Below are 22,238 nucleotides of genomic sequence, written 5' to 3' on the forward strand. Positions count from 1 at the left end.
GATGCCGTTGCTTTGTTCAACCGTCATCAGTAGTTTATGGGATATAAGACCCCTACCGCTTGTTGTAGAAAGCTACCCTCGAGAAATGGCTGTCCATCGGTCAAATATAGCTCCAAGCGCTATAATATGGTGGGCAGGTACTTGCTGGCATACAGCGATCTAGGCGTGGCATCAAATTGCTGCATTGACGGAAAACATTTTAATTTGTTGACAAGTCATATACTTTAGTATGTAGACGAGGTTTGCCTACTCATTTTAGTAATATATGATAAGTGAGGGATGGGAAACGCAAGCAAGTGGTGTAGGGCACCACGCTTATTCCGCTCACGCAGTTAGGTAAGCTCTAGGAGCTAATTAGGATTGGTCGCTAAACCGTTTTGAGGCACAGTAGCGGTTTGTAGCACGGACATTCGGTCTTATGCATCTGAACGACCAAATGGGGTGATGGTGGTGGGAGAAAAGCTAGACAAACCAATACCCAAAACGATTAAAACTACAAAATTGATTTTTTGGACACCAGCCCCTTCGTTCATACCAGATCACATTTTGGATTATTGTGTAACTAAACCACAATAGTGAAATTACCTTGCACCTGGTTGTGCTTGCAAAAATCTAAAATTTTGGCTTTCTAACATATCCTCGAATTTACAACACGAAACCCTTGAAAACGTGCCCAAAAACCCCGTTTTTGCCTCTAACTCAGTTTCTTTGAAACGATTTGCTTGAAAATCAACAGGGTTCTATTTCTACTAGGTTTGCACATCCTACTAAGTTTCATCAAAATCTGTTAAATATTGCACCCAGTAGAATGAAAAAAAGCTAATACGTTTACAGAACCCCATTTTTTTGGTTCTACTTCCGGTTTCTGTAAAACCCCCCTCCCCGCTTGAAAATCAATAGGGCTCTATTTCCAATAGGTTTATATAACCACACCAAGGTTTGTCAAAATCAGTTAAGAATAGCGTCCGGTAGAGCGGACAAAATATCTTACACATATATAAACATTGCAAAATCATGTTGACTCAAAAACACGACCAGGTACAGTAGTAATTTATAGAAATTCTTTGGAAATCCTCTAAAAAAAAAAGTGTTGTAAGATTTAATCTGAGATATCAATATTTTTAATTAATTAAACACTATTTTCCTCAGTGAAGATTAATCCTCTTTATCTCTTACAATACTTTTCATATAAGATAAATTTTTTCATATACTCGTAATTATGTCATTCCTATGTGTTACTTTATTTCAATTTTTTTCTGTTTCAATTTCTATTTAAAACCTTTTCTGTCGTATCACAACACAATACTTCATTAAATTACGTAACATAATTCATTTTATATTTGATCTATCATTTCTTATCAATGTATTGGTTTGCTTGGCATTTCTCCCGCTACCACCCCATTCGGTCGCTCTAAAGAATAAGACTGAATGTCTATGTCACAAACGGCTACTGATCCTCGAACAGTTTAGCGACCAGTATTCTAAAGCTCCTAAAGCTTACCTAACAGCATGAGCGGACTAAGCGCAATGCCATACACCACCTGCTTACGTGTCCCAACAGCTCACTTGACTTATATTTGCTAAAATGGGTAGGCGCAACCCGTCAACTACTAAAAATATATATGACATCCATAAATTAAAATTTATTTCGTCTAGACAGCAATTCGCTGCCACGCCTATGTCGCTGAATGCCAACAAATACCTGTCCACCATATTAAAAGACTTGAAGCTTTAATTGACTGGTGGTCAGCCATCTATATCTCTAGGTTAGCTTCTCACAGCAATACGGTAGGAGTCTTTTATCTTAGGTAAACTACTGATGTCGGTTGAACAAAGCAACCACATCAAGGAACTCCCACACGGTCCGACAATCCGGCTCTCGCCATATTGACTGGCCGTTTGTGGCCAATTTTCCCCTTGATATCTAAATTCCAGGGTGGCCCGGTCTCGAGCAGGGGAGTTAAATATCAAGTGTTCATTTGACTAGACCTCTCCGCAGACGCATAGCTCATTAGCTGCCAGGCGGAACCGAAACAGATATTAGTTTAAATTAACATGGTTGGTGAGCAATCAGGTACCTCTTGTCCTTAAAAACGAGCTCGAGGCGTACCATCATCCCACATCTTGTATAAACTTATACAAGGATCTTCCCTTAGTCATAGTGTTCCATTCCAGCTGCCATGCTTCCATCGCGAGGCTTTGCAACCTCTTCCGCAGGCAGGAGATGGGCAACTGAACAAAATTTAAATCTGGTGCATTGTGATCACCGTTCTCCTCCGGTACTGGCCCGGCTGGAAACCGCATCCTAAATACCTCGGACCGCCGGACTCTTCGCAATCTTCACATGGCTGTCCGTACTTTCACCATTAAATCGATTGAGAGAGCCTTTCCCAATAAGGTGGTAGCCTCGTAGGAGGTTGTTTTAAAAACACCAGTGCATACAATTAAGGCTCTGGGCTGGGCACTCCTTAAATTTTGAACAAGTGTTCTATTCACATCCAACCTATGCGCCCAAACTGGCGCCATGTATGAGGCCACGCTTTCGAAGACACCTCAGTACACCATGTACATTTGATGGCCCTACAACCCATAGTCTATCCAAGCAATTCTCCTAAGTTTGTACATCACTGAGACGGCGTCCGCCTCTACTTGCCTAATTTGGTTGTTAAACAGACACTTTTCATCAAACAAAACACCTAGGTACTTATGAACTATAACTGATTACACAGCCTTTATATTTAATATGGGGGTTACGACTGTACAATAATTTGTCTGTACCCTTAAGAAGCATAAACTTTGTCTTTGGCACAGAAGTCTTTAAATTTTGAATGTCCATCCAGCCCTCTTTGGTTGACAAAGCCGCCTGCGCCCGGTTGGTCTTCTAGGTGTGATCTTCTAGGTGTGAATTACCATGAGCTAAAAGGTGACAGTCATTGGCGAAAGCCTGGGCCGTGACCCCTTCTTGAAATGTCAATCCCAGAAATCCGTCGAATACCAGGTACCACAGCAGATGACCGAAAACGGAACCCTGCGGGCTTCCCCTTATAATAGATTTTTCACAACAAGGTGCACATCCTTAAACAGAGCATCATTTGTGCTCTGTTCCTTTTCTCTGTTCTATTTGTGTGCTTCATTTCCTGTCAAGGAAAACACACTATTTTCTAAGATTACTAATCTTGATTACTAACCTTTTAAGTAGTGCATAAACCTGTTCAATATGATGCACCAGCATTGTACGTTGTAGCAAATGAAATTATTAAAAAAAAAGAGTGAACATTTCATTTGATGTGTTCATTTTTTTGTTGGGAGCACACTAAACATTTCCCATTGATGAATCAACAATTATACACTACTGTATTGTAACAAAACAAAAAAAATTAACAAACATAGATGACTCCATCAATTAGAATTCAATAGACTCCAAAACATAGAGAAAGTTGGTCACCCTCCCCACAACACTCCTTAGAAAATCTGGTCATAAAGAATTTAAATTCTAATAAAACAAATTACTGTATTCTAAAAACAATTGTATCATATATAATCTGCAAGCCGAAGAGCATCGGATCAACCTCGAAGTATATGGTGATTTGGAGAAGGAAGGGAGATTTCTCAGATTGGTTTTTTTCGTGGTTGCTGGGAGCGGCCGTGGAGGTTGTGGAAGGGCCTGTGGAGAAGACAAAAAGCGCTAGTGTTGGACTGTTTGTGGAAACAATCGGCGATTCACAGTCGTTATGGCTACTGGGTGCAACGAAGATGGGACTCATGGACATTGGAGTCTCTCAACATGGAGCGTTGGACTCCTAAAGGACTAGTCGTGTGTGGAAACCCGGGCGAGGCTCTACCTGTGTGTGTGTGTGTGTGTGTGTGTGTGTGTGTGTATGTGTGGGTGTGTGTTGTTGGCATCATTCGGCGAGGTCTCGTGATTGCCTTATCTATAGGCAAAGAGTGGCTGTTTGTGAGGTTAAAGCAGTGCAGAAGATCAGCTGTTGTAAAGGAAGGAAAATCGTGTTCAGTAGAACGCCAAAGATTGCATCCTATGCACAGGTTGCTACAGCTCCTGCAGCCCCTTTAAATCAGACAACATAGTTTCTCATGGCACCGTCTTGGGAAGTATGGTTGAATATATAATTAATGCAAAATTGAAGAGATGACTATTACAAGAAATTAGTCTAAAACCAATGCAAAAGAAACCAAATATCTCAAATCAAAGGTTTTTAAACAATTTAGGGATGAGCCTTTGACCACTCAAAAGGAGAAGGAAAGTTAAACCAAACCAATGAAGAAATCTGAGTAAGATATACTAGTGGTAAAAATTGAAATTCAGAAAATCTCCTATCAAGGAACTGTAAAGCCTGAAGTGAAGATACTGTAAGAAAAGGATTTTAAAACACCAGCTATGAAGCCTCTGAAGGTTCCATCAACTTGGATGTCACTAAATGAGAGGGCGTCTAAATGAGAGCACTTCAGCCACCCCAATGCATTAGCAGGGAGTGCATCAAGTCTTGACTCAGACGCACTGCTGATGGCATCATCGGAGTCAATATCAGATGCCAACAGCAAGACATCTTCTGTAATTTACTGTGGAGGATCAGAAGATTCCCTCTCTGAGGCTTCAGATATCTTAGGCTTCATGATGCCTTCAGGAAGATGGAAAAGAGAAAAATGAAAGGATGGCCTAAGGGCACCTCTCGGTGATAGAAATAAGAATTTAAAAAGTTTTATGAGATTATGAAGAATTTAATGAAAGGATGAATGTTTAATGGCTATATGACTTTGTAGTTGCTTTGATAGATGCAACATTTTGTTTGAAATGCTTTATGTTCTTTTTTTAATTGGCAAGGGTCTTTTATACCCTTGTCACCTTGTGCTTTCTTTCAAGGTTTTTATGTCCTTTGACAAGTCTTTTACAGGATGATCTATTTGACAAGACTAGTCTCTTGACTAAGTCACTTGTGATTTTTAATAGGAAGGAAAATATATAGTTTTTCTTTATTTTTGTTGAGGAAAGGGGCTAAGACCATAGTAGTCGATGCCTCTAAAACTTAAAAAAATAATAATAGCAATACAAGTTACTAATATAAAACTGAGGTAACACAATATACCTTAATAGTTTACTTAGTGATAAATATTTGTGAGCACTCATACTGCAATTTATTTGAAAATATATTATTTTTCTCTTTAAAATATTTGATATGTCGTTTAAACAACATTAAATCATACATTCATTATTTTCATGAAATTAATCTTAGTTATAGGCCCTGGGAGGGCCTAGAAAGGGCTTTGGCTCTGGCAAATGAATGAAGTGATGAAGCGATGTAAGTGATGAAGCGTAATGATACCTACCGTTTGCATCATATAAAATAAGAATGTATACAAGAGGATTCTCTTAGCCACACTTTTTTCAACAACACCTAACACTTAACCTAAACATAATGCCTCTGTTAAGCCAAGCAACCCAGGAAAGGTCGGGTAACTATCCCTAGTGGGAAACTGGTTTACCTAGAAGATAAATTTTGGAGTATCTGGGACTTAGTTCCAGACCTGCATCCTCATATTCTAATAGTCTTAACACATATTAGTTCTAAGGCTAGCCAGGACACCTTGAGCACAGCCCCCTCATCTGGATAGTCCACCAAAGAATTAATAACCTCTGTTATACAGATTTAAATTATTCAGAGAAAACTATGGGAAGTAGCCAGACAGGATAAACAGAATTGCACTGGAATGAATAAAGAAATATTGGCTTTTGGAATATTGAATATTACCTCTTTCACTGGGAAGGATTGTGATATTATGGATGAGGTGGAGAGCTTCAGAATTAGTGTGTTGTGGGTTAGTGAGACAAAGAAGAAAGGACTAGAGAAGATGATTTTGGCAAAAGGTCATCTTATGATTTATTTGGGGATTGAGAAAGGATGTAAGGCAAAAGAAGGGGATGGTTTAATTTAAAAAAGATTATAATTATTATTATTTTAAAAAATTTATTAAATTTATGTAAATTTCAACTATATACAAGAAGCTGAGTAGTGTTAGGCCATTAGTTCTAGAATATTTAGAGCAGATGTACAGTTGGAAGAGAAAGTGTCATTGATGCAAATATATGGCCCAACAATGGGTGCGGTCAAGTCTGAAAAAAACAATTTTTATGTTTTTGTAAAAAAAAAATCGATAAAGCTAGAGATTATGTGAGGCATATTGTCATAATGGGAGATGGAATACTAAAATAGGCAATAGCATGGAAAGAGGACATGGTTGCTTTGGAAGGCATGGTGCAAATGAGACAATTAATGACAGCAGGTGTAGAATGTTAGAATTTTGCATTGATAACTACTTTCTACAATTGTAATACCTTCTACACACAAAGTCACATTTAAATCACCAGCAAAAAATGTCCAAACTTCAACAGATTGTTTAACATACTCAAGAACTGCTGGGTATGCTGTTACTGATGTTAGAGTGTTCAGAAGTCCAGAGCTTAGCACACAATATAAACTATTGATAATGAACATGAGATTTAGAACACTAAGTCCACAAAAAAGTTTTGAAAAGATTAAGGTGGCTGAATTAGAGAAGAAGGAGAAAAGAGTAGAATTCGAAAGATTGGTGGTGGAGCAGCTTGAACATAGGGAAAATGAGGTGGAAGCAGTAGGAGATCCACTTGAGACAGCTTGGAATATTTTAAAGGAAGTATTGATTAATAGATCTAAACAAGTCTGTGGAAAAAACTTAATTGGTAACATCCAGCTCGTAAATTTACAGTCATGATTATAATTTACAACATGATATTTTCCCCAGTTTTAATGTGTGCTAGAAAAAGTCTGACACTGCTGGAAAAACATAAGAGAGGCTGACAGCAGCAGAAATTGTATGTCTAAGACTGGTAGTGCAGAAAACAGAATGTGAGAATATCAGGAACACTACCATAAGAAATCGGCTGAAGCAAGAGCCATTGGTACAGAAAGTTGAAAATAAGCTTTGGGATGGTTTGGTCATGTGATGAGAATGAATGAAAATAGAAGGCTGAGAATGATGGCAAGATCAGAGGGAGTATGTGGAAGAGAGTGGGAAAGAGTGGAATAGGAGGAGTACATAGCTGGAATTTTTAGTGAGAGGAGGTAAACTTTTCAAAAGGGGAGAAGAAATAAAAGGACAGAAGAAATGGCTAGGTGGACCCAGTAATTAAAGTCACAATGGGAAAGATAAAGAAGAATATTCTTTATAAATGAGTGATTAAGTCCTGTAAGGTGTTTTGTAGTATCTTCCAGAAGGAGCTTCTATTCTATATGGCCTAGATGGAACAATTAGTTCTATTCCTGATGGAGAATTCTAAATCCCCCTTAAATTAATCTAATTGTACATTATAGTGTTTTTGTTTTTTTTATAGTTTTATTGTTGGCTGGCAATACGGTTTAAAATTGCTTGTCATTGGTTTCTGCGTGTTAGTGTGTGTGTTTGTAATATGTGTGGGCTATAAGAATTTTAGTTCTTATCATGTAGTTTAAGTATTGTTAACTGTTATCTATACTGATTATATTTAACATTTTTAGAAGTACACTAATTTTAATTAATTATAATTTTAGTGATAATGAGAATCAGTTGGTCCTTGACAACAGACATGACTATTATAGAGTTGACTATTATAGAGACTATTAGTAGTTTATATAGGTAAGCTATTGTATAGCTGAGTGTAAGCTATTGAGTAAGCAATTCGGCGTGGAGGAGGGTGAAGCATCCCACATTACTAGAAAACTTTTGCAGTCGATGGAGAAATGATCACTCCAAAGGAAGCGGCAAAATACTTGGGAGTGTGGTTCCATAGGTCAAGAGGTTTTTCACTTCACGAGTAACAAATGGCCATGAAGGCGGAAAAAATATACTCGGTATTGCTGAGGCTTATGGCCAATGCCGGAGGTTCTAAGACAATTAAGCACAGAATGCTGGCATCTACCCGAGGCCCGAGAGCGAAATGGATTTTGTATTCGGCACCGGTATGGTGGAAGGCCTTTGGAGTGGTGAGAAATGCCTGGAGATTGATGGCATATATAGGAGGCTGGCGATAAGAGTTGCGCGGCTCTACCGGACGGTATCATTGGGTGCCTCACTGGTGGTGGCTGGTTGGACCTGCTAGCCAAAGAAAGAAGAGATAGAGCCACAGATGGTAGAGAGGAGGCGAGGGGCCGCTTGCTGGCTAACTGGCAGGAGAGGTGGCAGAGGGCGAAGGGCATTGGACCTACACCTTGATCCCTGAGGTGGCTGCCTGGGTCAATACTGCATGGAGAGGTGGACTTCTGAACGGCTCAGTGGTTGTCGAGTCATGGGTTGTTCGGCGTCTACCACTGCATGATCGGAAAAAGGCACACAGAACTGTGTCAGTATTGTGATGAAGTGGATACGGTGGAGCACACTTTCTTTCTGTGCCCCAGATGCAGACAGGAGATACCACATGACGATTTGAACTCGCCGGGGGAAGTCATGTGGGTGATGCTCTCTTCCAGTGAAGGATGGACTGCATGTGCCTGGTGGTTGAAAAGGGTGCTATAGCAGAAACTGATAGAGGAGGACCGAGAGGCGGGCAACGGAGATGTCGGTTGAGGGCAGCAATGGGCGCCAGCTTTCGGGTAGGGTGGCAGGAGTGCCTCGGCATTGTCATCAAAAATGGCTTCTGCGGGACGCGTTCCTGTTGTCTGAGGCCAGCATAGCTGTGGTATATGTATTCTGAGCTGTATATATTATTGAATTTAAATGGTGTCTGAATGTGTTATGTAGTGTATATATATATATATATATATATATATATATATATATATATTTTATTTTATTTTTTGTAAATAGAGTGTGAATAAGAGATGTAAATATTTGTATAAATGTGAGGTGTGCCTGTGACGCACGTGGTGCTGAGATTATGCCATCGATGGCAATTCCAGCATCACGTTGCGTTTGGGAGCAGTTTTTTAGTGGGTCCCACTGCAGTAGGCGGTCAACCCCCAAACACCCAGTATGTACGGGCTATTGGGTGCTTTGTTGAGACAAATTTTCTTACTTACGACGTAAAACAAAAAATCTATCATAATTTAACTTTCATCAAAGTGATTGCTCTAATAGTATAAAGAATCTAAGGAAATTTCAAACTGATTTTATATGAAATATTAAAGCAAATATCAAAAAATTGATGCAGAAATTTTTAATTTAATAAAAGAAGCCATATTGTTTCTCAACTCCTTAATATACTGCCAATAAGTACATTTTGTTTTATATAAGAAAAGGAAACATGTATTTATATAAGGAGAATGAAGAAATACCCGTACACTTCCTTATAACTACAATCAGGTAGCAGTGCAAGCATAGGTTGACCACTTTCATGGGAAGGCAGTTGTTAAGTGCTACCAAATTAATTCAGATTAGAATGTGCTCTTTCAGTAATACTGCCAAGCAAAAAATATGTGCTCTTTGTAGTGTTTAAATGGGAATGTGTGCTTTTAGTGTTCCCAATAATTTATTCCTATTATTTTTTTCAGTGCAATACTAGTTAATTGTTACTTAAGTGCAATAACTTTTTGAACCAATGGTATGAAAAGATGCAGGATTTTCCAGCATGGAGAATTAGGGTTACGAAGCAAATGGAAACATTGATGTTTTTAGGTATTTAATTAATTTTTTTTTTGTGTATTTGAAGATGTCTCTCACATACCAAAACTAAAAATACTTGTTCTTAGATATGAACAAGCAAACCAATGTGAATTAATTGAACTGACTAATTGTCAATTTTATCATATTTATTTACAGTACACAAGTCAACTCACTTTGTTCCTTTTTTCCATTTATTTCTTTATAAGCAAGATGTAGATCTCTGTGTAAGCACTGATGTTTGTAATAGATCAATGATGAAATAATAAATTACAATGATGAAATAGATCAATGATCGATGATGTAATATGTATGTAATAGACAAGCATTGATAAGCAAGCTAGATGCCAGTGTAGCATCATTTTGTAGTTCATTTACATACAGTTTATAAAATACAATATGGATAAGAAAAATTTCTCCATACTTTTTCAGAAAACTATTATCAGTAATCTGGCTTATCATCACTCATTCAAGTCTCATGCATTGTATAGAATGACCAACACCCATATTTTAGAAATACAAAAAACCTTTTTAGCAAATTAATGGTGGAATTGATTTCCTCCACCAATTGTATTTCTTAAGACTAAGATTATGGTTTTTTTAATACCAGTCAATGAAGTGTTTATATTAGAGACTTAATTCATCAGAGATTAATTTATTGTACATTTATTTAAACCTGCTGAATGTATATTCAAAACCAAAATTGATATACCTTTAAACCAACACCTATTTTCTCCAAAACCTGGTCTAAATTCTTCTGGAAGAATTGAAGAGTATTCAGCCACAATTGTAATAACAGTTAGTAGGCTAGTAATAATCCAAACGTAAAATGAATAATACAAAAATTTATTTTTTTCACTTTGTCCTTGAATGGTATTTGTTAGTGGCTTCAACTGACTGAAAAAAAGTTAAATAATTTTTATTATTCTTTTATTTATTTAGCATGTTGACAACAATGTTACACCTAATAAAGGACATACAACAATACATACACCAAATCACAGGAACAAGTACAAGTACAAACTTATAAATTAATTTATTTCAAATAGATTTGAGTGAGTGATTTTATTGGTGTTCCTTGATTGCAGTGTCCGATTGTGTGAGCGGGTGTTTCCCCCATCCTGAAATAATGCTGCATAAGTGGTTTCCAGGAGGGGTGAAAGTTTAGTCGGTAGTGTGCAGGATCACATACGCACCTAATATCTTGTGGAACCTGTTAGTGAGCCTGACACTGCCTAGGTGCCTGTAAATGGGGTTCCTCCACCACTATTTAAAAAAACAATTCAAATAAATAAGATCTATAAAATAATATACTATTGTTTATAATTTGTTCAAAAATTTTTTTAAGGAATGGGATTTTTATTCTTAACTTTTTTTGAGAGTGTATAAAAAGGATTTTCATGTTATCTAACATGTGTACGGGTACTGCTGTTTTTTCATGTCAGGCCTTATGACATGAAATACAAGTCATTCTGGAAACTGGAATAACTTTTGCAAGATAACAAACACTTTATGCCAAGTTTAATATTAAGAAGTGAAGTAAATTTCTTTTGACTTCTTCACTAAACCAAACATATGTTTTTTTTTTTTGTCTTCAGTCATTTGACTGGTTTGATGCAGCTCTCCAAGATTCCCTATCTAGTGCTAGTCGTTTCATTTCAGTATACCCTCTACATCCTACATCCCTAACAATTTGTTTTACATATTCCAAACGTGGCCTGCCTACACAATTTTTTCCTTCTACCTGTCCTTCCAATATTAAAGCGACTATTCCAGGATGCCTTAATATGTGGCGTATAAGTCTGTCTGTTCTTATAACTATATCTTTCCAAATGCTTCTTTCTTCATCTATTTGCCGCAATACCTCTTCATTTGTCACTTTATCCACCCGTCTGATTTTTAACATTCTCCTATAGCACCGCATTTCAAAAGCTTCTAATCTTTTCTTCTCAGATACTCCGATTGTCCAAGTTTCACTTCCATATAAAGCGACACTCCAAACATACACACTCAAAAATCTTTTCCTGACATTTAAATTAAATTTTTAATGTAAACAAATTATATTTCTTACTGAAGGCTCGTTTAGCTTGTGCTATTCGGCATTTTATATCGCTCCTGCTTCGTCCATCTTTAGTAATTCTACTTCCCAAATAACAAAATTCTTCTACCTCCATAATCTTTTCTCCTCCTATTTTCACATTCAGTGGTCCATCTTTGTTATTTCTACTACATTTCATTACTTTTGTTTTGTTCTAGTTTATTTTCATGCGATAGTTCTTGCGTAGGACTTCATCTATGCCGTTCATTGTTTCTTCTAAATCCTTTTTACTCTCGGCTAGAATTACTATATCATCAGCAAATCGTAGCATCTTTATCTTTTCACCTTATACTGTTACTCCGAATCTAAATTGTTCTTTAACATCATTAACTGCTAGTTCCATGTGAAGATTAAAAAGTAACGGAGATAGGGAACATCCTTGTCGGACTCCCTTTCTTATTACGGCTTCTTTCTTATGTTCTTCAATTGTTACTGTTGCTGTTTGATTCCTGTACATGTTAGCAATTGTTCTTCTATCTCTGTATTTGAACCCTAATTTTTTTAAAATGCTGAACATTTTATTCCAGTCTACGTTATCAAATGCCTTTTCTAGGTCTATAAACGCCAAGTATGTTGGTTTGTTTTTCTTTAATTTTCCTTCTACTATTAATCTGAGGCCTAAAATTGCTTCCCTTGTCCTATACTTTTCCTGAAACCAAATTGGTCTCCTCCTAATACTTCTTCCACTCTCCTCTCAATTCTTCTGTATAGAATTCTAGTTAAGATTTTTGATGCATGACTAGTTAAACTAATTGTTCTGTATTATTCACATTTATCTGCCCCTGATTTCATTGGTATCATGACTATAACACTTTTTTTGAAGTCTGACGGAAATTCCCCTTTTTCATAAATATTACACACCAGTTTGTATAATCTATCAATCGCTTCCTCACCTGCACTGCGCAGTAATATTATACTGCGCAGTGCAGGTGAGGGTTATATATTATTATACATAATAAGTTCATAAGTTCATCATAAATGGAGGTGTTCACCTTTACACATGTCAACTTCACTACAGGGACTTATCATCATACTAACATCATTACTAACAGAGAAAAAAACTCTCACTAATATTTCTTGTACCTCAAATGCTTTACATACGTCAAACGTTTACAAGAAAGACAGGGCAAGTAATGTAAGCTACGAATTAATATCCACCTTTAGTCGAGAAACAATACAAAGTATAGATTACATCTAGTTATTAGGCATCTTCTATTACTTTAATATTTTTTGGAAAACTGTTAGAGTAACTCCAGCTGCTGATACCAAAGCCATCAAAGACATCAAAGTACCACTGATTTGGTACAACAGCCATGATTTGTCTTTTTTACACGTATAGACTAATATTTTTATAAATATTTCTATGAAAATAAAATAAATGTATATATATATATTAGATGGAAAGGAAATTTGTTTTGTTTAATGTATAAAAGAGTGACTAGCAAGAATCTCTGGATTTTTTAAGAAATATAGTACTTAGTTTCTCTTCTATATTGTAAACAATTGGTTCATGATGATCTTTGAGCCATTACTCCAAAATATGGATTTAATACTATTAATTTGATTTAATACTTTTAGTATATGTAGAATATTTCTAAATAAATATTTCTCAAAAGTGTTAAGGGGCAATAACACCATAATGTTTGTAGGATAGAAATTATAAAATTTAACTCGGTCACCAGATCAGACCTATAGAATCAATGCAGGTTTGTTAAAATTTTCACAATTATTGAAGACATTTGCTAAAACTAATCATACAATGTGAGTATTTTTTCTATCAGTATGTATAGAAGTCAGTTTACTGATAATATAAGTCAGTTAAATTCCTCTTTCCAAAACACTTAATTCATTGACAGTTAAATGATGTTTTTTTTTTTTTTTGTTTAACCTCCGAGTACACAGTTAAGCATTACTTCAGAGGATGAGATGAATGATTTGTAGCGTGTGTGAAAATGCCATGCCTGACCAGGATTCGAACCCGGGACCTCTGGGTGAGTTAAATGATGTTTAAAAATAAATTAAATAACTATGGCATAAAAATAATTATTTCATTCTACGAACAGCATATTTTGCTATATTATACTGATTTTTACAGATTTAGCTCTTAAATTAAATTGAATTAATAAAGTTAAAATTAAAATACACAACTGAATTTTTGATTGTAATTAATTGTGAGAGTTTTAGATATTACCAAAAATAATTTTACTGCATTAGCAATATCCCAAGAATTATTTTCAGGGATTTTGGACATCACTGTTTGCGATTGTTAAGAAGGCGCTTCCTCAAGCTTGTTTTTGTATTTTTATAATTTTTTAAACTACAGTATATTAAAAAAAATATATCATGAAATTGATACTTAACAAAGTAGCATTGCTCAAAAGTAGCAATAACAGCTACTCTTGAGCAATACCTCAGAGAGTGAGGGCTAACATATGGCATCCTTTTCAACAGTTGTTGAAAAGGGTGCCATATTAAGCCGTATAGACTGGCCACCAGTTATGGCTGTTTTTTTTTCAGACGAAAAATAGTTCTATTTAAACTATTTTGTCAAATAGTAAGGAACACTACTGTAAAATTTCCTAGAAATCAGAAAGCACATTTGGCTATAACTATATCATAAATAATAGCAGTCTAAAAGTTAAGTTGAAAGAAGACCTCCGCCCTGCTTTGCTCAGTCAAAAAATGAACCTTTTTTGGTCACATATGGCAATCATTAAATACTGTACATGGAAGGAATATGATGTTAAATTGTGGCCATAGAACACACGTTTTTTAATATACTCATTGCTAATGATTGATTCCCTTCAGTAATCTGATCTCTCTGTATTATCATGTAGTTTTTTATTAAACTTACTGTCAGACTGAAGTTAAGAGCTACATTTTAAGTAAAATCCCAATAATAATTTTATAATAACCCGAAAATTCAGTGATGTAATAATATCTACAATCCAGTCTGACCCAAGGTAGTCAAATGAAGTTTGTAATAACAACTTTAAGGAAGACTAAACTCTCTAATGATGATATTCAGCCAATTTTATTACCAAAAACTAATGTTTTGGCATAGTGTAACACACTATTAGAGAGTGAATATTGCATGTGGACAGTTTTTTACTTCACTCTGAATGTTTCATTGATGTTTTTGAAGCTAAATTGATCTAGACATCAAGTAAACTAAAATGTCTAAATTTAATTTAATTTAAACAGTCCAATAAAAAAACCTAATGAGATTGGAAGTTCATAATATACAACTGCATAAATATTAGGATGATACAAGTAACTTGTAGTAAATTCAGATTTTCATTAATCCAGACCAAGTGCTGTCCTGTCAAGTTCAGGTAATTAAATTTCTATTTTTTACATAAAAATTTGTATTTCAGGATTTTAAAAATGTTAACAGTTTTAAGCCTGATGATCACATGATACAAGACAAAAAAGCCTTACTGCTGAGAACCATGTGTGTTACCTTTTATGTTAGACTAATTTTTTTTGTTGTAAGATTATTGAATCTTAATTATAGATAAAATTATAATTATGTTAAATCCCTTTGAAGATTAAAAAAATGGTTGATTTTGAAAAGTTCTTCATAAAATCATTAAAAAAGCATTATCTTTATAGTATGTTACTTTACAGCTACCAAAATGTTTATTAAAATATTCGTTTTGTTTCTTGCAGTATGACATTAAAAATCATTCTGGATACTACAATTGTTGCATAGTCTAGGTGGTTGTTTACAAATGTTTACTGTTGCATGGTATTTTAAATTAATTAATAAATAAAAAAGTCCTTTATATGTTGTAATTTTTACTACATGTTATTAATTTCTGCATAGTTTTTAACTCTAAAAATACTAAAAACATAGGAATAGAAAAACATTAAAGAATTATTTTGCTGAAGTTTACAAAGGACAATTTTTTTTCTTTCTTATTATGGAGATATAACACATTTGGCTACAAAATATTATACGACATTGACATAGCACAAATTATAATATAAAACTTAATGGAATGGTAAACTTTATAAAAAAAATTTTTAGAGAATTACCTGAAAGCTAAAGATATGTTAACACATATAATATTCAACCACAGAAAACTGGCAAACAAACTAAATTGTAAGACAAAGCCTGAAAAAAAATGTACAAAGTAAATTATGAAATCTTACAGAGCATACACAATTATGAAAGACATTCAAAAAATTAAAAAATCATACATAAGTAACAGAATGTATATCTAGAAAAAGACTATAGTGTGTTAAAAATACTCTATCTTAAAACACCTATAAATTTTATAAAGGAGAGCACATATACTGTACGAGTGTTCTATTTTATTACAAAAGAGGTCTGATTATATTGCCTACAGTTATTCAATGTTGTAACCTGTTGTTAGTGGCAGATGACAGCCTGTTTTACACCCTGTTTCTAAAAGCTGTATCAACCATTGAATTACAACAGCCTATATAAAACAATAGAACCTCTTTAATTCTGCATCATGTTTAATCTTCACTAACAAATCAATTCAACTGATTAAGTAAGATATTAAAATTATTGACAAGCTACTGTAAACAACCCCCAATTTACTCTGATGGATAGGTCATCTTTTTTCAACATCTGTTTTTCTTATCTTCGACCCCTTTTTCCTTATTATCGGTTCTGCGGGTGTAGGTCTGACCCTGTTGAGGATGCCAGAAACTGAAGACTCAGTGTATCCTTATTATAGGGGAGGGTGTCTGTGGACCAACTCAAGTACTGTTTCTAGTCTGATGATTGTACAAGCCTAATGTCTAAAGAGCTTATTCGGTAAAGCCAGGCCTCATAATCCTATCTCTCAATAATCAAGATAATGTAATATAAATAAATTTTATTGAAATTCTGGTTTAAAATGAATTACTTCAATGGATTGGAACGATGTACAATGAAAACAAATACATAACATGTTTCATGATAAATGAAATTACAAAATTATTTGACTACTAAATTATTTCTTTTAAAAAGCCTTAATCAACAGATTGGTGGCTCTTAGATCAGTGACATTGCAGAAACATTGAGAAAATGAGATACTGCATTGAAATATATTTTAAATCTCAGGTGGAATGAGTTAGGAAGAGTATTATTTTTAAAAATGAATAAAATTATGCAATTACCTAATTGAAAATTTTAATAATGATAATAGTAAAAATTACTGGAAAAGTTTCAGTAGTCATTGTACGGCTGAAAAATGAAGCGAGGAGTTCAAAGCTGACATAATTAATCTTTTAAATAAACACATTTACTATTTTAGTAATAATATTCATATGATAACTTTACATGAAAATAAAAAGTTAAAAAAATCACTTTTAAGCAAATTAATTGCGCCTTTCTGTAATTATTTTTATTAAACAATTTGTTTAAGTGGTAAAATAGTGTGGATAAAATTGTTAACATTTATCAGTGTTTCAGTTGGAACAGTTTGAAAGTAATATGATTTAATAAAATCATAGAATACAATTATTATTTGAATTACTATCAAAAAGTTATCTCATCACAGTTTGTCCGATGAACAAAACTCATAGTAGTACTTAGTATGTTGTTTCTCAAAAGTTTTTGTGAACAAGTAAATTGATTGTATAAATATTAACATCAAATGAATTAACAACATAAGCGATATAAACCAAAGTACAGGAATTAATAATTCTGTTGTTTAAAAGCTTATCAGAAGGCAAAATAGGAATTACTAGGGGTTAACATTTTCATTACCATTATAAATTATTGTCTTTCTCATTATAAATTATTTACATTATTACCTGATATTTTATATATATATTTTTATTTTATTTTATCAGGTTTTAAGTTTGTGATATGAACTAAATTAATTTTATGTCAGCAAGTATGAAAAATTAATAGTCTGTAGAATAAGCGGAGATGACATAGAACTACATAAAGCCATATGCCACCTTCACAGCATACATAAATAATAATACTGCTCTACAACTATTCCTTTTTTCCCAACTGACAATTTATCAAAAATCCCAAAGTAAATAGCGTTAGTCAATACAAAATTTGTATCTGACATGTTACACAATTTTTCTCACTGTAATTTGGGTACTGATTTCAAATATTCTATTGAAATTGTGTTATTGCTTAAAGGTTTTACATAAATTGTAAATTTGTAAAAACTCTTTATAATAAACTCATTTTGATCGACAAGAGTAGTTTCTGTATTTTTACTTTTAAACAATATGCATACATGCTTAATAAAGAAAAAAATAAATATATACTTGTATCATGAAAAGTAGATGTGTACAAACATATCTGTATGATGACATCAAACAGACAACTGTTGTTGCCTATTACAGAGCTTAAAATCTTATTCGGTCTAGTTTCACTTGTCTCCACTGTGTGTTGTGTTTCACAGAGTTATTAGTGTTTTGCTATATTTTCATTAATTCTTTACAATACAAAAGTAATTTTTCTTATTTTTATTTGATACAACATAGTTTCTGCAAATTTAGTGGATGTTCAAATCATCCAGACAGTTTTTGTTATGTCTGTGGTAAATTTACACCTAAATATCAAAGAAAGACTATTTCTGAATTGATAATCAAAATTTTGAAGATTAATCAAGATTTTGAATCAAAATTTTATTTTGATTCTGCACTCGGGGATCAAGATAAAATTTGAGTGCCTCATACCATTTGCATATCGTGCTCGGTAACTCTAACTGAATGGTTGAAGGGGAAACGACGAGCCATGCTGTTTGCTGTACCAGTGGTTTGGCATGAACGTAAGGACTCCTTCACCGACTGCTACTTTTGTATGATAAATACATTTGGATTTTGATTCAAAAATAGAAAGCTCATAAAATATGCAGATGTATCTTCAGCTCTAATGCATCTATCACATGAGGAGAGGAGTTACCTGTACCTGTACCACCATCTAATCCGATATTGCTAGAAGGACAATTTGAAAATGAAGCCAATGAAGTAGAGGATGTTAAAGAATTTCTTCCTGTATCTGATGAGAAATATCCTCATTTAATTTAATAACATGAACTTAATGATTTAGTCTGCGATTTAAAGTTATCAAAGGAGCAAGCTGAATTTCTGGGGTCTAGACTGCAACAGTGGAATCTTTTAGCGAAAAAAACAAAAGTTACTATGTTTAGAACATGAAATAAAACTCTTTCAACATATCTTACTATTAAAAATCCATTGTGCATTTGTAATAATGTCAATGGCCTGATGAAAGAGCTATTCCTGAAGAATAGCGTATTTTTATTGACTCTTCTAAAGTTGCTATAAAAGCAGTTTTATTGCATAATGGTAATAAACAGCCATCCATTCCACGAGCTCATGCAGTTGACATGAAAGAAATGTATGAAACTATGGCATCAAAACTAGAAGCAATAAAATACAAACACCATATATGGCAAGATTGCAGTGATCTGAAAGTTATTGCTTAACTTCTTGGTTTACAAAATGGGTTTATGAAATATTGTTATTTTCTTTGTCTTTGGGATAGTCAAGATACAAAAAGTCATTACCAAGTAAAGAACTGGCCATTGCGGCAAAACTTTGTGGCCGGTGAAAAAAATGTAAAGCATTTATCATTAATTGAGAGTAGTAAAATCATACTACTACCACTTCACATAAAACTTGGACTCATGAAAAATTTTTGTAAAGACACTAGACAAAGATGGATCAGAATTTCATCATTTAAAAGATGTCTTCCTAAATTGAATGATGGTAAGCTCAAGGAGGATATATTTAGTGGTTCGCGTATCAAGAAACTGCTTAAGGATTCAACTTTTGACGATAGACTTAGCAAATGTGAATTAGCTACATGGAAGTCCTTCAAAGACGTTGTTGGTAGTTTTTAGGCAACAGAAAAGATGAAAACTATGTTTATTTTTGGTTAATAAGCTGTTAGAAAACTACAAACATTTAGGATGTAGGATGTCATTAAAAATTCATTTCCTACACTCCCACCGAGATTTTTTCCTGAAAATTTTGACTCTGTCAACGATGAGCTATGAAAGCATTTCCATCAAGATATTCTGACCATGGAGAATTGGTACCAAGGAAGATGGGATCCTTGAATGATGGTGACTACTGCTGGTTTTTATTTAGAGAAACTGATCAAACATTGTACAAGTGAAAAAGTTTATCCACATATTTTAAAAATAAAAAGTAAGACATTTCCAATGATGTAGACTTTTAGAAACTGTTATTCTAAAATTGTATTAATGTATCTCAACTTATCTGAATTTGAATAAATAAAAATTTAATTGATTTAAACAAATTTTATATGAATACACATAAATAATAATTTTTTTTAAATATTGATGCATAATCACAGTGATTATGCATTTATTGGTAAATAAGTCGTATGTTTCTAAAAAAACATGACGTATTACACAAATTCTGCATTCAAAACAGTTTTGAATGCACCCCAAAATTAGTTAAAATCACCATGTAAGATTCCAGATCATGAAAAAAAAATTTTGTTGACTAGTTAAATTTATTAAGGTCACAGGAATTAGTTAAGCAAATACGGTTTATTGATTGGAAGTTGTCCTAAATTCTCTTTTACTTTTAAATTATTATACACTGGATGTTCAAGGTGTTATGGAAATATCAGGATGTAAGAGGATGTAGGTTACTTTCTTTGTCATTACGCAGTATTCCTGTTGATTACTGTAAACCACCTTTTTATATAGTCCTACAGTGATTAGAGTTTCAGAAAGAAGAAGCTTAAAGTTTATTGCTTAAGCATTTTTAAAATTAAATAACACATCAATCAATCTATCTACACTTTGAAAACGAATGAAAACGAATTAGCTGCATGAAAGAAAAAATGGATGAATCTGAATTGCTTTAAATACAAATTTGTTTTATACTTCATGATTTATGAAGTTTATGAGTTATTGATGATGATTAAATAACAGCTGATGATCTATAAAGAAATATGTATATACAATCAAGAAGTATCAATAAATTACTAAACAATATAAAACATTCTAGTTGGTTACAAGTGCTATAAATAATGTAATTTTTTATAATTCTAACTATACACATTATAACTGGTAACTGACTAAGTATTTTCTATCTTACAATTTATTTGTTTTAAAAGAAAAAAGTAGTAATAACTTTCCTGCCCAAAATAAAAATATCATGACAATAATTTATTTGCTGAGAAAGGTTACAAAATAAAAATCAGTAAAATCAGCTTTTTAAGATATTTTTATACTAATATCAGCTGAACAGGTTCTTGTTTATGTAGTTAATGGGAAATTTCTAAATTTTATATTGAAACTGGTATTACAATAGATTAATGTGTTAAAAAAAGATATAATTGATGTAATTTAATTTTCCCAGTAAAGTTAACACCAAAGTTTTAAATTAAAATTAAAAAATAATAATTAATTAATGGTTTTAAGAGAAAAATTGTACTTACAATACTACATTTATCTGAAATTAAATTATAACTTTAATTAAGTAAAGTAATTTGATCTCTGGTGAAATCAAGTTATTTCACTTAATTTTAAGTCTTCTTTTCCTACCCTTCCCCCTTTGCCATCTTTCATTCTTTCTTCCTTATTTAGGTACCATTGTAATTATATAGTTTCCACTATGACTTCACCTGTGCCACTATGGTAGCACATTCTAGTAGGAGACAACTATATTACTTTTTTAGTGCTCAATAGGGTGGTGACTGGTTGTTCTGTTTGTGATGAGGAACACTATTTCCCATCTGAAAAATCATACTACATGCTGTACCATTCACTGATTAGCCTGTTTGGTAAAATCAAGCTACCTACTCATCTAAAAACTAAATCTGAATTATAAGGAAGGACAATATTACATTTTAATCTTTATTTTTTAGTTAAATAAAATAAAAATCATTTCAATTTTCCTTTTCTTTATCTAATTACACTGTTTGATTTGAATTTTATCAAAAATTTATGAATTAATATATCTGTATTAAGCCATACTAAAATTTATATAAGTTTATTTAGTTATAAATTCTTACCCATTATTTTACAGACAATATTGTATTTGATGAGTTGAATAGCAAATATAATGATGATGTGACCAATATAAGCCAAAAAGAGACAAGATACATGGGCAATCAAATTATAATCATTTACATTCTTTCGTAGGTCTGGAAAAAAGCCATACACAAACATAGTAAAAAAAAGAAAAATAGCACCGATGATGTAAATGATTCCATAAATTATATATTTAAGTGTCAAAGGATTTCCAATATCAGAGCATACAAAAATTGTTGGAACTTCTTTCTCTGGGTTGTGAACAGCTACTTCAGCACAAAATGAATGTGCTGGGTAATAAGTATTGTTTAATTTCAATCCACCATCATTTAAAATTAAAAAATCTGTTGAAATTGAATTATTACCGACCTCAGCAGCGTGTATTCTTTTATCATATTTGCAAAATGGATATTTAGTGAGAGTATAAAAATTATCATCTGAAAAAAAAAAAAATTGATCAATACAATGGTGATTAATACAAGTAAACATATTAA

General features: G+C 33.3%; 1 protein-coding gene across 3 annotated transcripts in view; it reads right to left on the reverse strand.

Moving 5' to 3' along the window:
- The window catches only part of LOC142323178 (putative G-protein coupled receptor Mth-like 10), a 134,930-nt gene that overhangs the window by 12,494 nt on the left and 100,198 nt on the right, over positions 1 to 22,238 (reverse strand). For 2 of the 3 annotated variants that reach the window (XM_075362480.1, XM_075362483.1), the window contains exons 2-4: positions 21,726 to 22,181; positions 15,764 to 15,842; positions 10,337 to 10,521 (exon numbers count right to left, since the gene is read on the reverse strand). In XM_075362480.1, coding sequence (XP_075218595.1) covers positions 10,337 to 10,521; positions 15,764 to 15,842; positions 21,726 to 22,181 — 720 coding nt within the window. The remainder of the gene's footprint in view (positions 1 to 10,336; positions 10,522 to 15,763; positions 15,843 to 21,725; positions 22,182 to 22,238) is intronic. The other variant, XM_075362481.1, reaches the window with a different exon arrangement.

Source organism: Lycorma delicatula, chromosome 4 (assembly GCF_047948215.1).
Source record: "Lycorma delicatula isolate Av1 chromosome 4, ASM4794821v1, whole genome shotgun sequence".
NCBI lineage: Eukaryota > Metazoa > Arthropoda > Insecta > Hemiptera > Fulgoridae > Lycorma > Lycorma delicatula.